This window comes from Pseudorasbora parva, chromosome 1, assembly GCF_024679245.1.
Source record: "Pseudorasbora parva isolate DD20220531a chromosome 1, ASM2467924v1, whole genome shotgun sequence".
Lineage (NCBI taxonomy): Eukaryota > Metazoa > Chordata > Actinopteri > Cypriniformes > Gobionidae > Pseudorasbora > Pseudorasbora parva.
Genome location: NC_090172.1, coordinates 31,266,697 through 31,283,695, shown reverse-complemented (window position 1 = coordinate 31,283,695; position 16,999 = coordinate 31,266,697). Strand labels below are relative to the sequence as shown.

General features: G+C 37.4%; 1 protein-coding gene across 2 annotated transcripts in view; it reads right to left on the bottom strand.

The window, feature by feature from the left end:
- cmtm4 (CKLF-like MARVEL transmembrane domain containing 4) overlaps positions 1–5,345 on the bottom strand; it is a 34,421-nt gene extending 29,076 nt beyond the window's left edge. Inside the window, exons 1-2 of one of the 2 annotated variants that reach the window (XM_067437957.1) lie at positions 4,993–5,344; positions 4,647–4,900 (exon numbers count right to left, since the gene is read on the bottom strand). In XM_067437957.1, the coding sequence (XP_067294058.1) occupies positions 4,647–4,832 (186 nt within the window). In that variant the 5' untranslated portion in view covers positions 4,833–4,900; positions 4,993–5,344. Of the gene's footprint in view, positions 1–4,646 lie in introns of both variants that reach the window. The other variant, XM_067437954.1, reaches the window with a different exon arrangement.
- Between the last annotated feature and the right edge of the window lie 11,654 nt (positions 5,346–16,999).

The following is a 16,999-nucleotide window of genomic DNA, read 5'->3' as shown; positions in this document are numbered from 1 at the left end:
CAGCCAGCCCCACCGGTTGACTGTCATGCACCATCAAAAAGACAGGCTAAAGATGTGTATTTTGAAGATGAGGTCATTGATCTTGATAAACACTTAACAGCTTGTGTCCCACAAGGCAGCAGGTGCCAGGCACACAGAAAGCCTAAGATTTTAAGTAATGTTTATATGTCACTCCCACCCTCCACCTCCTTCTGCTGTCCTTCACAGCCCCACCTACATTAAGCAATCAGCAAGTTCCTTGCAGCAATGACCACATGGAGTCAAATCCCCAGTTTGTACACACGCCATCTGTTGTGCCCAGAAAATCAATGGTGGGAGGCTTGGTCTGACAGCTTGCATTGTGTTCCAAGAGCTCCTCCTTAAACGGAAATGAGCCTTCCAGCTCCCACCCAACAGTCTTCTCCTCGCCTAAAGGGAATTGCTCCTTGCACAAAATTTAAACCACTATTCCAAAGCTTAACCTTGGAGATGTTCACAGAAAAGCAAACTCTCCACATTACATAAGTTTCACAAGAGCGAGTGGAGAAGTACAGAGGCAAAAAGCATCTGGTAAGTCCATCAACTCACAACATTACAGAGAGCTATTTCGTTATGTTTAACTGTCCCTTATCAAAACGGAAAAACTCTATCCTTTAAGGTAAAATGACACATTTATGATGCTGCTTTACTGCCTAAGACACATCTATAATTTATGTCAGAAGGACACAAGGCGAAATCACCTGCCTAGGGTTAATAAACACACATTATGTTAAGACTGTGGCTTAAGATCTAGTATGAGCCAATAGCAGTTTGTTAAGGAGCATTCAGCCTTACTTTTCGGCATCAAATGAGGTCAATCTACATTTTGATGTAACTGATTTTGTGATGTCTAACTTGTAAGACTAGTCTTAGCAGTTTATGTAACTGCTGTGGCTTCATTCTCCAAACATGCACAGACAGTGGAAAGGTCAATAATTTTGCCCTTCAGGGTTGGACAATCTAAATTGGCAGGGTACTTCCTGGATAAACTGAAAGGAAGCCATATAAAACAAAATGTTGGAGAGTATCTTTACCAAAGGACATTTTACACAAGTTTAATTTAGTGAATGACTAGTATAACAACTGACTAGATTAGTGAGTTAAATGCTAGTTTACCTGCACAGTAAAAAGTTAAATGATCAAGAAGTTATGACAGCATATGTTTTAACATTGCTTTAACACATCAAAATAAGGCAAGTTAGGCAATTTCAACATATTATACAAGATTCAACAACTTAAAAATCCAAGATGATTGTACTTAAAAATGTATGGCAGTACATTTTTCAAAAGTTTGGGGTCAGTTTAAAAAAATAAATATATATATATATTTAGCAAAGGGTATGACAGTAAATACATGTATAATGTTTATTTTATAATAACGTTATTGTGATTTCTATTTAAGATAACTTATGTTATTCTGTATATCAATTAATCAAAGAATCCTGGAAAAAAAAATATTAAGCAACACAACTGTTTTCAACATAGTTGAACCTTAAATGATAATAATAAATGTTTTTTGAGCAACAAATCAGCATATTAGAATGCATTCTAAAACAACATTGTGACACTGCCTCCCGCAGTTCAAAATGCTTACCCTACGCCTGACGACATTAATTGCACACCAAGCATTTTGAACTGTGAGAGGCACTACATTTTTTTATTTTTTTCCGGTCCGCTGGAAGTTAGAAATTTTACTTTATAAAGTTTTAAATATGGAAACGTTTCTTACACAAACATAACCGTGTGGAACGGTTATATGACAGACAGATGCACTTTCATGGAATTCAAAAATGTTGAGTGTAAACTGCGAGCCTGCTGGAATGCACCCCTACAATCTACCATTGTAATCGCGAACACAATAGAAAAAAACATAAATACTCAACAAACGAGCAGTCTTTCTCTTCCACACCACACGAAAGTCTAGCAAGAAGCAGTACGACTGACCGTTCGAAAGGGAACTTTCTTAGTTTGAAAGAATGTCATATAACGCAACATCTAGGATGACTTGAGAGTGAGTAAATCAAGGGATAATTTTCCTTCTCAGGTGAACTAACCCTTTAAAATTTAAATTACAATTTACATTTAAATTATTTTAATATTAATTTATTTAACATTTAAATTATTTTAATATTTAAAATTACATTTTAAATATATTCAAATTTGCATTTTTTTAAATAGAAAACAGCCATTTTAAAGGCCTTTTCACACCGGACATGTAACGAAAAAGCAAATATTTTGCATCAAAACCATTCATATCAGCCTTAAAGACCTTAAAGACAAAGAATATGCTTATTTCGTTTAGTTATGTACTGGTTTTTTTTTTGTGTGTGTGTGTGTGTGTTTTTTTTTTTTTTTTTTGCAGCAGCAGCAGCAGCAGCAAAATGCTTCTGATTTACTGTAGCTTTTAGACATCTTACACTCCATAGAATCTTTTCTGTCTAGATTTGCAAAAACACAATGTAAACCCTAAAAAAATGCCCACAAAGGATTATATTTTTGTAGAAGCACAACTATATTTTTGTAGAAGCACAACAATTATATTAGATTACAAAAGTCATATGATTATTTTTTTCTGTGAATGGAATGGGGTGATCCATTGATATTAGCCAAGAAAACCACATCTGCAGATGGACAAAACATTTTACAAAGATTAAACAGTCAAAAAGTCTCCTCCTTATCCTTATCCCACGGGGACCTTAGGTAAATCATTGGCCACTACATGGAGAAACAACCATGGTTGAATATTCTTGGCAAGCCAGCAGCAGGAAACATGCAGCCATGTGAAAAGTCCTGTGCTACAGATCAATCTGCTCCCTTTTTCTCAAAAACATTCCGAACAATCCAAATAGCACTCAGATTGTTAGCAGAACCCAGAGGAGTCGCACACAAAAACATAATAATGTGATAAAACCAAGAAGAACATAATAAAACTAAAGTCTAGGATTGGAGCTCAATACGGCCTCTCTCATATGCAATGGGTAATTTATTAAATTTCTTTTTTTGAGGAATGATTGATCATATATACAAACAAGTCTGACATATTATGGTCGCAGCTCAAAACACCCTAAGGGATATCACTGGAATGCTGCAATTTAAAAGTTATGTGGGAACGTTCTGTATCATATCCTGTTTAGTTTATATTTCAGTCTTTTATTTAAATTAATTCCCTCTTACTGTTCATTACTGCCATATGAAACATCCCATACCATACAGTCTCCCTGCGCAAAGAAACAGCTAGATGAGGCGTTTCACCTTGACTGAGCATTTAACAAACAGTGCGATTAAACAAACTAGAGGCTTGTTCTTCAACTTTTACTTCCTTCCATCAATATAGATTAGACTAGACTGGTTTTAGGTCAGCGATAACCAGAGCATTACTATACTACCCATGCCTGTCTGTAATTTGACTCCACAGGCAAATGAAGCTTCTGGGTTCACATAAAAACAGCAGATAGAAAGCCACCCGTTATGATGAAGATAAAAGTGTTGCGTGTGCTGCACATGTATGCTATGTCAGCTAGTACATGTGCTTCCAAGTATTATCACTTAATAAATCGGATTAAAGTCCATCTGTGAAGTCTTGAGACGCACATAAAGGCAGAAAAGTGGATTCATTAAACAATCTTTGAGTAGACAAGCTATCTTCTGTGCTTGGCACACAGGTTGTTTCCTTTGGCAGTGCACACAAGCCCTTGTTTCACCTAATGACTTCCTTAGTTTCTCTCTGTTTTCCCCCTGTGCATGCAGTTTCTTAACTGTGCATCACCATGAGGGCCTGATCTGAGATGCTTTGCTTTTGCTGAGCCAGCAGAACAACATAGTCATTTTTTTCTCTCTCTCTCCTTAAGCTTCCCACTTCTTTTTCGACATCTGGCAAAGTTTCAAATGCAGCCAGAAAGCTCTTATGTGAGTTTCTGTTTTGTTTGACCATGGTGACTCTGAAGCTTTTATGGGTGTTTTGCCAATCAACCGGGCCTAAAGTGCAATCTGAAAGTTAATTCATTCAGACTCCAGGCATCATTTCCCTCCGTCAGCGATGCATTCCAGAGAGCTTGATGCCTGTCGGCATGTATCCAACAGGAAATATTTTTATTTAAAATCCCAAAAAAGAGGAAATCTGCCCTCCTCACTCTAATCCAATAAGAGAAGAATGTCATCAGGAGTGAATATCTAACTCAAATATGTGGAAAGCAGATCCATCATCTCATGCAGAAAATAATAATAATAATAATAAATAAAATAAATAAAAAAACAGTTTGGGCGATGGAGACCGTTTTGCCTTAAATATTTTACCCGAAATAAAACATACAATATATGCTTACACTAATACAGTCTAATATGAGGAGAATGTAATCAGAAAAGAACAATTCAATCAAATAGCCTAAGAAAGAAAGAAAGAAAGAAAGAAAGAAAGAAAGAAAGAAAGAAAGAAAGAAAGAAAGAAAGAAAGAAAGAAAGAAAGAAAGAAAGAAAGAATGAATATGACTGCATGAAGTCATCTCTACTTTTGGTGTCCTGCTCACACAGACTCTGCAGCAGTACACCTTGCTGAAGTTCAGTAATGAAAACCTGTCTAGGCTCATAAGTTTTTCATGGATAAGAGAAACACTACGACTATTTGAACTTACCACTTCGACAACTTTTAAAATACCGAAATGTGATTTGAGATAGTCCAGGTCACACCTGATGGCCCTGAACACGTTTCTGGAGTGCACGGGCTCGGTGGTCGGTTGATACGGACTATTGGCTCCTGAAATCATCGAGGTGTTGGAGGCCTCGCCATCAAAGCCCTCTGCCTCCTCGTTATTCCTCATGCTGAACTCTTTTATCTCCGTGTCCCGCCCAGATGTAAGAGCAGATTTGGGTCAGAGACAGCGATCCTCTGAAAACAGCAAGGCAGAAAACAATGTCTCAAAAAAGAACAACCCTCGTTACAAAACGGGCACCGTAACTCCAGCCGTGTGTCTGACTTACAGATCCCGAGCCCAAACACTACATCCACCTCTCCGTAATCTCCAAACCCATTCCTGCCTTTGTGCTGTGCTCGGATCCTGTTGTGAATAGAGCTGAACGAGCTCGAATGATCACGGCTGTTCTCATGACAGTGTCTATGTCCATATTTCACAGTTTCTGGATGCAGAATGTAATGTTGCCGCGAGTCTCCGCCCCCAAACTACAATCCTGCTTGGAAAGACGCTCTCAAGTAAAGTGCTTACGACTGATGTCAGATAAACAAAAGCACAAAACAGTTATAATCATAACGTCAAGTTTTGAGTTATTGTCTTCCCTTATGCAGGTAAAGAACGCAATTATAGCATATACGATTCATCAAATGCGAGACGAAACTAGATTAATCTGTCGCTATGGCAAGCCGTTTTAACACATATAAAACATATTACTTAAAGGGGTCATATAATGGTACATGCACTTTTACAAGCTGATTGTATGGAAATGTGTGTTGGCAGTGCCTCTACACAACCATCCTATAATGATAAAAAATTATCAAGTGTTTTTTATTTTATTTTTTTATCTCCTTATATGTTTTCCCTGTCTCAAATCGAGCATATTGGATGTGTGACATCACACGATCGGACACCCCTCCCACGACTGTTGATTGACAAGCAGCGTTTCATCTCAGACCCGCCCTGAGCGAGCGCAAGCTGTCGTCATTACCATAGACATCATAGAGGTTTCAAATCTATATTTCTATGGTTGTTACAGTCCACCATTGTATAAGTAGAGACGCTGGCCGATTGTAGTGTTCTGTTCTTAGGTGTAATAATGTCAATAAAGTCAAAACGATAGTCATTTGAAGGCTATTCATTTTGTAAAAATATAAGTTATATATTTATATTTTCAAGAACTGAAGTAGGGTGTTTCCTAGATGTTTTTGCCTATTTGTATTTCAGAATAGGCTATGTTACATCACAGCGTAACCTTTGCCTTTGTGACTAACGTTATATAAACATGCAATCGTTGACGAAAAAAGACAAGTCTAAAATGTAGGCTGAATGACACACTTTAAGCAGAACATCTCAAATGGACATTGATAAAAATGCAGCTTACTATTGTTTGTTGGTGTTTTCAGATTGTCCGTGCGCGAGAGAGAGCTTGCGTGCATATGGTTGCCAGATTGGACATGTTTGGGTAAAAACCGGAGTGTAATACGGGTTTCTTTTCACAGAAAAGCTCTGTTTGGGGGATTAAATACTGAAATCTGGCAACCACACGAACACGCTCTTTCTCGCATGCGGTGGTGCGGTGGGGACGATCTGAAAACACCAAATAAATAAGTAAGCTGCATTTTATCAATCTCCATTTGAGATGTTTTGCGCAAAGTTTCAATTTGGTCAACACAATCATTCTTGGGCACCTGTAACCAACCATTCAGAAACGTCCTGTTTAGTCTTAAATGTCTAATTTCGTTGGAGCTGTGATCTTGTCCCGGTCTGACTCCGGTTAAAATTAATAGAGTTGATCTTTTTTACGGTCTATGACGTTTAGCAGTTTTTTTCTGCTTTTCTGCATTCTTTTTCGAATGACATTTAGGTCATTCTTCATTTAAAGCGGTATGCACCGAAATGGCTTGGTGAAAACAGAGCTGTTTTTGATCAGGTAAAATTAGTGCTTTCTTACAATAATGAGAATTTTTATTTAAAGTATACAGAGTTTTCATTTAGACACTAAAGAATCATATTAACTTGTATAAAAATTGCATTATATGACCCCTTTAAAGCCCCACTTGGCTACTTTTGCTCTCGGGGTCCCCCTACAGTTTGGAAAAAATAATGTCCTCAACTACTGTCGTAAGCTCTGTAATCCTACAACAGGGGATGCCATCGCGCATGCATTTGTTGACATGACAACCCTGATAGCCCTGAACTAGTGATGCGTGGCTCGTCTCATAACCCGCGGACCCCGTATGTCTATTTAATGGTCGCGGGTGCGGGGCGGGTTGTAAAAATATATACAGTGGTGCGGTGCGGGCCAAATAACTTCATAAAAGTGTCCCGCGGGTCGGTGCAGCACTAACAGTTCCCCTGAACACTGCAAGAGGAGTTCGAGTTCTTCTGGCGTCGCGTCTGAAATGTCTTCATCCCAGGTAACGTTACAGCCTATGGTTACAGCCAGTGGCATATGTTTCAGCATGTCATATGAATATAATTTCATGGGTTTTATTTTTTTCAAACGCCAAATAATCACGATGCTCACGTTTACAAGCCAGCGTCATTATAGTAGTCTATTGGTTACCGTTTTACAGAATCTATATGATACTTCAGTTCAATGTTTGAGTGGTAGCTCACCATAACAAGCAGGACAGCATCGGTCGGGCACGCCTCCTTCAGCTCACGCCAACGAGCAAACGCTGGTCAAATTTTGATCCTCGTCCTGCCTTTAATCCCATCACTTTTTCGTTTCCTCTTATTGCTTTCCTCCAACAAAACCTTTTCTTTCTTATGTGTCTGTGCTGCTTCGGATATGACTATATTATCCGACGAACAAAGTTGGGCTCGCACGTCCGAATTTAAGGAAGTGTGTGTGTTGGTGGAAGTGACGTATATGCCGTAAAGCAGTCGAATTTTGTAGTTCTTTTTGTTCTCGGGTTACTACCCGAAACCCGAAGTTTAAAAGTACGATTAAAAACGATACAGACCCCATCAGGCTATGGCAGACGTGTCATTCAACCTATTGTAAGTCGATTTATCATCACAAGAGTCTTAAAAAATATATTATGAAGGTTGAAAAGTTACCTAGTGCTGCTTTAAAACTTAAATTGGAACATTTTGACAATGAATTTTACATGCATACTGTTCACTTTGTTTAAAAAATTGTTGCTGGTATATATATATTTTTTCCGGTCTGAACCTATTGTGAATATCACTGAAGTTATTTATCTCAGATTTTAGAGTGAAGTGAGACAAATCGGATATTATAATCTCTATTTAGTAGTTTAGATAATTTAATAGCTAACTAGTAGAATCCCAGTTGTGTAGTTGGGCCCCCACTATTAGAGCTGTGCAATTCTATGATATTAGCAATCCACATATATAACTTTTAGGAATTATATTCAGAAGCCAAATGGGTGAATAACAGACATCCCACACTGCAGTAACTAATTTCCAGGAGGAAGTGCAGGAGACTCCCGGAACATCCGGAGGTGGTGGGATGTCTGTATGTCAGATAAAGACTGGAAGTCCATGTTCAATGTTCAGAAATTATTTTTTGAAGACATATAAAGCATTCCCAGCAAGCAATAGCGTATAAAACAGCTTAGCGTATAAAAGACGTCTAATAACCATCTAAATACAGCCCAGACGTCTAGGCTAAAACAAGGCTAAATTTGCGCTGTCAGTGAAAATCTAATAGACGTCTAATCATAGCCCAAGATTAGACGGCTATTGAATGACTATATATACACGTCTAATAGACAGAAAATATGGGTCTAGGCTAAAACAAGGCTAAATTTAGACTGTCAGTGAAAATCTAATAGACATCTAACCATAGCCCAAGGATAGACTATATACATTTAATAGACAACAAATTGGCTAAAGGATTCTTTTCACTCAAATATAACAGATTCTCATAAATAACAATCCATCCAAGCACATTAAATATAAAGGTTTTTTTTAAAAAAAGAACATTAACAACATAGACAACTTATTAAAAAAAGATCAAAACATAAAAATGACCAAATAAAATGTTTAAAAATACAATTAAATATGAATTAGGATGAGAAATATGGAATATTAACAACATAATATAATACATTTATACAGAATGACAAAATAAAAAGTTAACCTTTTTGCTGGTTTAAAAAACATTGTGGCCTTTATTGCATTCCTTAAAACTACACTGTGATATTTTCCCCCATCTAGCGGTGAAAAGGTATATGACCATCCAGTGAATAATAGTTTCTGTTCCTCTCAATTCTGATTTAGTTTTAAAGCAGCACTAGGTAACTTTTCAACCTTCATAATATATTTTTTAAGACTCTTGTGATGATAAATCGACTTACAATAGGTTGAATGACACGTCTGCCATAGCCTGACGGGGTCTGTATCGTTTTTAATCGTACTTTTAAACTTCGGGTTTCGGGTAGTAACCCGAGAAAAAGAAAAGAACTACAAAATTCGACTGCTTTACGGCATATACGTCACTTCCACCAACACACACACTTCCTTACATTCGGATGTGCGAGCCCAACTTTGTTCGTCGGATAATATAGTCATGTCCGAAGCAGCAGAGACAAATAAGAAAGAAAAGGTTTTGTTGGAGGAAAGCAATAAGAGGAAATGAAAAAATGATGGGATTAAAGGCAGGACGAGAATCAACATGTGACCAGGGTTTGCTCGTCGGCGTGAGCTGAAGGAGGCGTGCCCGACCGATGCTGTTGTTACGGTGAGCTACCACTCAATCATTGAACTGAAGTATCATATAGATTCTGGAAAACGCTAACCAATAGACTACTATAATGACGCTGGCTTGTAAACGTGAGCATCGTGATTATTTGGCGTTTGAAAAAAATAAAACCCATGAAATTATATTCATATGACATGCTGAAACATATGCCACTGACTGTAACGTTACCTGGGATGAAGACATTTCACACGCGACGCCAGAAGAACTCCTCTTGCAGTTTTCAGGGGAACTGTTAGTGCTGCACCGACCCGCGGGACGCTTTTATGAAGTTATTTGGCCCGCACCGCACCACTGTATATATTTTTACAACACGCCGCGCACCCGCGACCATTAAATAGACATACGGGGTCCGCGGGTTATGAGACGACCCGCGCATCACTAGTTCAGGGCTATCAGGGTTGTCATGTCAACAAATGCACGCGCGATGGCATACCCTGTTGTAGGAGGACAGCTCTCACGACAGTAGTGGAGGACATTATTTTTTCCAAACTGTAGGGGGACCCCGAGAGCAAAAGTAGCCAAGTGGGGCTTTAACTCCTACGGTGGCCGATTTAGTACAAGATTAACATGACAATCCCCCTCTTCACATTCAACACGGTGCTATCGAGTGTTAAAACGCGAAAGGCTAAGCTTGAATTTATGGGTATCTCTCTCTTTGGCAAATGTACTTTCAAGATGGAGGAGCAACATGGCGACCGGCATTCGAACCCCTCACCCGTATGTATTTTCAATGGCATATTATAAACTTACGAGAATACTTTATAACTTGAAAGAAGTAAATATACATTAATGAGCACATATTTTTGAAAGAACTAGTGTTTTTAGCTAAGAATAAACTAAAAAAGTTAAACTCTGTTGGGAAGTCGGTCATCATGGCATCTGCCAAATAAGACACAAAACACTAGCCTAGAAATTTTGACGCACCCTAGCGGCAGCAAATCTAATCTGCCGCAAAAATCATCAAGCAACTCTCAATACACGTCTGAGTTGTAAACGGCAAACTCTGGTCAGGCCAATCACATCGTGTATAGAGTTGGTGGGCGGGGTTTTACATAATGATGGCCGAGTTGCGTTTGCGTGCTTCTAGTAAACACAGAAACTGGCGAACGACGGTCTTTCAAATCAGCTTTGACCGCGACTCTGGAAGACTTGGAGTTAAGTTTTTCTCTGAGAAAAGAACAAAGAACGGCACTGAAGTCATTCTTAAAAAGGGAAGATGTTTTCAGAGTTTTGCCAACCGGATACGGCGAAAGTTTAATCTGTCAACAAGCTCTGCTTCACCTTCGTTACTCTGATTGGTTGTAGCTCTATCCTATTGCGTGCACGCCATGCAGAGGGAGTTTGAAAGACAACCGTTTATCCCGCCCCTCGGATTGAGCCCTGTCAATGGTGAGTTTCCAGACCAAACATCTTGATGTGGGTCTGGCTTGTCAGGCTACTAGAGCTGGGCAATAAAACGTTAAGATACATGATGTACAGTATTGTTCAAAATAATAGCAGTACAATGTGACTAACCAGAATAATCAAGGTTTTTCGTATATTTTTTTATTGCTACATGGCAAACAAGTTACCAGTAGGTTCAGTAGATTCTCAGAAAACAAATGAGACCCAGCATTCATGATATGCACGCTCTTAAGGCTGTGCAATTGGGCAATTAGTTGAATTAGTTGAAAGGGGTGTGTTCAAAAAAATAGCAGTGTGGCATTCAATCACTGAGGTCATCAATTTTGTGAAGAAACAGGTGTGAATCAGGTGGCCCCTATTTAAGGATGAAGCCAACACTTGTTGAACATGCATTTGAAAGCTGAGGAAAATGGGTCGTTCAAGACATTGTTCAGAAGAACAGCGTACTTTGATTAAAAAGTTGATTAGAGAGGGGAAAACCTATAAAGAGGTGCAAAAAATGATAGGCTGTTCAGCTAAAATGATCTCCAATGCCTTAAAATGGAGAGCAAAACCAGAGAGACGTGGAAGAAAACGGAAGACAACCATCAAAATGGATAGAAGAATAACCAGAATGGCAAAGGCTCAGCCAATGATCACCTCCAGGATGATCAAAGACAGTCTGGAGTTACCTGTAAGTACTGTGACAGTTAGAAGACGTCTGTGTGAAGCTAATCTATTTTCAAGAATCCCCCGCAAAGTCCCTCTGTTAAAAAAAAAGGCATGTGCAGAAGAGGTTACAATTTGCCAAAGAACACATCAACTGGCCTAAAGAGAAATGGAGGAACATTTTGTGGACTGATGAGAGTAAAATTGTTCTTTTTGGGTCCAAGGGCCACAGGCAGTTTGTGAGACGACCCCCAAACTCTGAATTCAAGCCACAGTACACAGTAAAAACAGTGAAGCATGGAGGTGCAAGCATCATGATATGGGCATGTTTCTCCTACTATGGTGTTGGGCCTATTTATCGCATACCAGGGATCATGGATCAGTTTGCATATGTTAAAATACTTGAAGAGGTCATGTTGCCCTATGCTGAAGAGGACATGCCCTTGAAACGGTTGTTTCAACAAGACAATGACCCAAAACACACTAGTAAACAGGCAAAGTCTTGGTTCCAAACCAACAAAATTAATGTTATGGAGTGGCCAGCCCAATCTCCAGACCTTAATCCAATTGAGAACTTGTGGGGTGATATCAAAAATGCTGTTTCTGAAGCAAAACCAAGAAATGTGAATGAATTGTGGAATGTTGTTAAAGAATCATGGAGTGGAATAACAGCTGAGAGGTGCCACAAGTTGGTTGACTCCATGCCACACAGATGTCAAGCAGTTTTAAAAAACTGTGGTCATACAACTAAATATTAGTTTAGTGATTCACAGGATTGCTAAATCCCAGAAAAAAAAAATGTTTGTACAAAATAGTTTTGAGTTTGTACAGTCAAAGGTAGACACTGCTATTTTTTTGAACACACCCCTTTCAACTAATTGCCCAATTGCACAGCCTTAAGAGCGTGCATATCACAAATGCTGGGTCTTGTTTGTTTTCTGACAATCTACTGAACCTACTGGTAACTTGTTTGCCACGTAGCAATAAAAAATATGCTAAAAACCTTGATTATTCTGGTTAGTCACATTGTACTGCTATTATTTTGAACAAGACTGTATGTGACATGTTTAAAGAGCTAGTCATCATTTACTGACTCTCAAGTTGTTCCAAACCTGTATGGGTTTCTTTCTTCTGTTGAACACAAACAAAAATATATATTTTGAAAACTGTCTTGTGAACTTTGCCACTGTCTTTTATTAAAGGGGTGGTTCTGTGTTTTTCCTCTCTAGGCTTGGTTGTGTTTATGTGGCGCAGTATAACATGTCTTATACTGCGCCACATAAACTGCTTTTTAGTTTTTTAGCTTTTAGTATGTATGTGTTAGCCTTAAAGTTATGAATAAGCTGGTATGTTCCAAAACAATGACAAATTTTGCATTTAGGGGATATAACCATTCAAAATGCACAGTCTCTCGCTTCCGTTAAAACAAATCTCAGATTTTGATGACATCATCGCAGACTTCACCTTTTCGTCAAATCTTCTGTCCAATCAAAATACTGTCTAGAATCTAAAGCCCGCCCCCTACACTGCTGAAGCTACGGCTGAAATCGGTCAGTTGTTAACACACATTTACTAATTTCTACATGGTGAAATGCACAGCGCACTATATGATAGGAAACGATTCAGTGTAAATATGCTTTCATTTGAGGCGAATGAAGTCTGTTTTCACATTCGTTTCACACACCGCAGCAGCACACACACACCAACAGCTCTGGTCTAAATTTAGACTATAGACACGAGAGCGCAGCGTGGATCATATGCGCGAGTCGGCACAGACAACAAACATATCGACCCATTTGAATTCTGCACAGGATGCTGCATTTCAAAGCGATATGGAGGAGATTATGATGATTAACAGTGTTAAAAGAAACTGGCTTAACCAACCAGAAAGGTCGGCTCTTGTCAAACTGTATATTAACAAAACGCTATTGGCTGTCTCAAAAAAGGGGAGGAGCTGCTAAAAGCTGGAGCCGATTCAGGGGAAATCACGTCAACACATTGAATCGCATGCAACCACCCCTTTAACTGGAAATTAATAATGATACATTTCTTACACTGCACTGTAACTTTTACTCTCCTGTTATCATGCTGTAGTTTTTTTTTAATAGAACAATTTCAAAGTGTTTTTAAATGTCTATATATTATATATATATATATATATATATATATATATATATATATATATATATATATATATATATATTTATATTATATATATATTTACATTCCCCTAATGTTGCTTTTATGTTTTATGTAAAGCACTTTTGGCTTATATGAAATGTGCAATTAAAATTTGTCTTGCCAAGTAAAAGATATTTTCATATAATGATCCAGAGTAAAAGGATATTTGTGGCTTTCATAACAAATTATAATAGGTTGCACGTTTGCACAATAACAAATGTAATGCACAATGTCATACACGATAACAAATAATGTAAGTAATGAACACGTCAAAACAAAATAACAGATACGTACAAGGCCAAATAATGTGCTTTAACGTTTGCTTTTGGCCGTTGTTGTTCTCCTCCTCTTGTGTAAAAAAAAAAAAAAAAATCACTCAAAATGACAGAAATGTTTTTCGCGATATCTGCCGTTGCCAGTAGTACAGGCTACAGTTGCCATCTAGCGGTTGAGAGTGAATGGCTTTTTTATTTTTTTTATTATTTTAACTTAAAATGGAAGAGAGATAAATATATCTACGATTTTCTTTGACTGTCTTACATTTTAAGTGAATTATATACGGGACAGCAAAGCTAATAGTAATTCAAATGTTTACAAATGGGTGGGCTAAAAGCAGACTAGCCTACACAGCCCGTACAATTCAGAGCTAAATCATGGCTACAGATAGACCATGTCATGAAATGACACATCTTGCAAATATTATTAACATTTCAAACATGATGTAATATTATCCATATCATGTGCTACATTGTCAAAAACTATAATTAATCAGTTTTGTCATTTGACTAAAAGTGGGCTACAAATATCTGCTCTGTAGCCTATAGAAGCTAAATCACATAGAACATGTTAAAGAAATGAAACCAAACACCAAACCAATCATTGTTGACTTTGCTTACATGATGGAATATCATACATCTCAAGTTATTTGGACAAAAATTACATTTGGTTCAAATTTTGGTTCAAAATGTTCAATCAAGGTTATTTTGGCTTAAACTGGGAAATGGATTAAAATGGATTTATTGTGTTCAGCTTTTTTTTTTTTTTTTGAATGTGATTCGTCATCTGTTCGACATTTGTTTTGAACTATGAGGTATAATGGTGTTGAATGTCAAGCTCCAACATTAGTTTATTTTTAATGATTAAAAATGCCATTATATATAAGTTTACAATTTTATTTATTGACAAACTATATTTTCGATTTGTCTTGTGCATATTTTTTATTAATCAGGTAACAATTTAAGCTGCCATGTGGTCATATTACAATATGCCCACCTATTGGAATTCTGAAGCCCAAATGGATTTACACAAACTGAGAAATGTTAAAAGTCTTAAGTTGTGCCCAGCTTTTCCTTTTCCGTGTTGCTGAAATTGAAAAAAGATTTATTACATTAGTACTTGCTACAAAAAAAACCTACCTGTAGCAAAAAAAAAAAAAAAAAAAAAAAAAAAAAAAAGTTAAATGAATACATGTTAATCCTGCTTGCCACATTGGGACTGTTTTTAAACCCTACAGACAGCAGTTGATACTGTTTCTTATGTAAACTTATGTACTTTCTACCAGCTTAATATGTAGAGACAATAAGTTGTTTGTAGATTGATTCAACCAAATAATTGTAAATGCAGACAGTAGTATACATACAGTATATTTTAAATATATTCTAATATGTATACACACAAACACAGTTAGTCATATATTGAACTTTGTGAACTTTTCCATAGAATGTGTGTAGCCTTAAGATTGCATTTTTGGAAATATATGATGTACAATTTTTCATCAAACATCTTATACTGACAAATAATTGATAGAAACTAGGAGAACAGCACTGCCCTCTACTGGTTTGGTTCCCCAAAAAATTTCTGGCAATTTGGCATCTCTTAAACCGTTTTAAATGATCTGTCTCAATAGACGTACTAACAACCAAAATATACAATTTTTGTAGTAATCAGTGCTGTAATGCTGTGCGTCTTCTGAAATGAAATGAACCAACATAAGCAACAACAAAAAAAAAAAAAAAAAAAAAATGAACACTATCACAAGATATTTGTAGTCTGGATTTGTATTTTATTTAAGCCAGGACTGAAAAAAAGACATTTCCTTATCTTGTTTGCATTAAAGCAAGATTTCACATGGCCACATACTGCATCAAGTTAAAGCCATACAATCAGACTCACTTTACGGTATAGACCACAAACAGTCCTTTGTGTGAATAGAAAGGTCTTTCAATTCATGTATAGAAAATTTTGGAAGCCAGAGCATTTTCTCAACATTTTCTTAATGGGGATGGGGTGGGGTGTAAGTGCATATCAGAAGGATTATACAGAACAAAGCAGACAACATCCATCCTAGTCTGAATGAAATACCTACAAAATGTGCTGTTCATTATATAATTGCAATCAACCCCAACCATGGAAGGAAATCAATGAAGCTGAAGCCAAGTAAACTCGTTTCTTTTGGTGGTCACCCTTAGACCTTTTATCCGTTGTGGGTATCCTTTAGAAAAACAGATGGGTTCTGAGTTAGGAAGCTTTTTCAAGTACTTCAGGCATCTCAGGAGCAGCTTGTGAGTTTTTCAATTTCTTAGTCCTTTAAGTTTTTGCTTATATATGCACCAAGCTACTATAAAGTCAGTAACCGGCAAAATGTGTTCAGGAAAAAAAAAAAAAATTGAAATGCTAACAGCGTCGATTTTTAAAATGTAACTACGATGAATTAACAGTTCTTCACTTCCAGTAAAACGGTTACAACGCCATGTCTTTTGGTGGGAAAAAAAGGAGCCATGTTCACAAAGGAATGTGTCAGTGATACTTAGTGAGATTTCAGTCACACGGCAGAATGCAAAAATGCAATGAAATACTTAAGTGCACCTTAAGTGCATTTAAGGTTATAAGAGTAGAATGTTATGTGATCGAAGGCTTCATTAGTGACAGCCAATAAATTCTAAATAAGAGGTATATAGTCCAGACTTAATGTTGTGCTTGAATATCAGCAAATGCTTTAGCCCTGCACATCATAAATGGAAACCGTTAAGCCATATTATGCAGAATAAGTGAAAATTTCATTTGAGTTCCTTATCTCTAGTTTGGTATGGTTTTCTTTTCATATGTCAGACACAAGTTCATGCAAAACAACAGTAAACTCTACACGTCTTGTGGTCTATTCCCTTGAAGAGCTTAAAAAAAAAAAAAAAAAAAAAAAAGGGGCAAAAAACTTCAAACTCTAGTGGGGGAAAAAAAAATCGGACATTGAACACAGACCACCACAGTAAACAGAGGATCTGTTTTGGAATGATGGCTTCTCCAGGCTCGGCCAAGAGCGGCCACCTGGGAG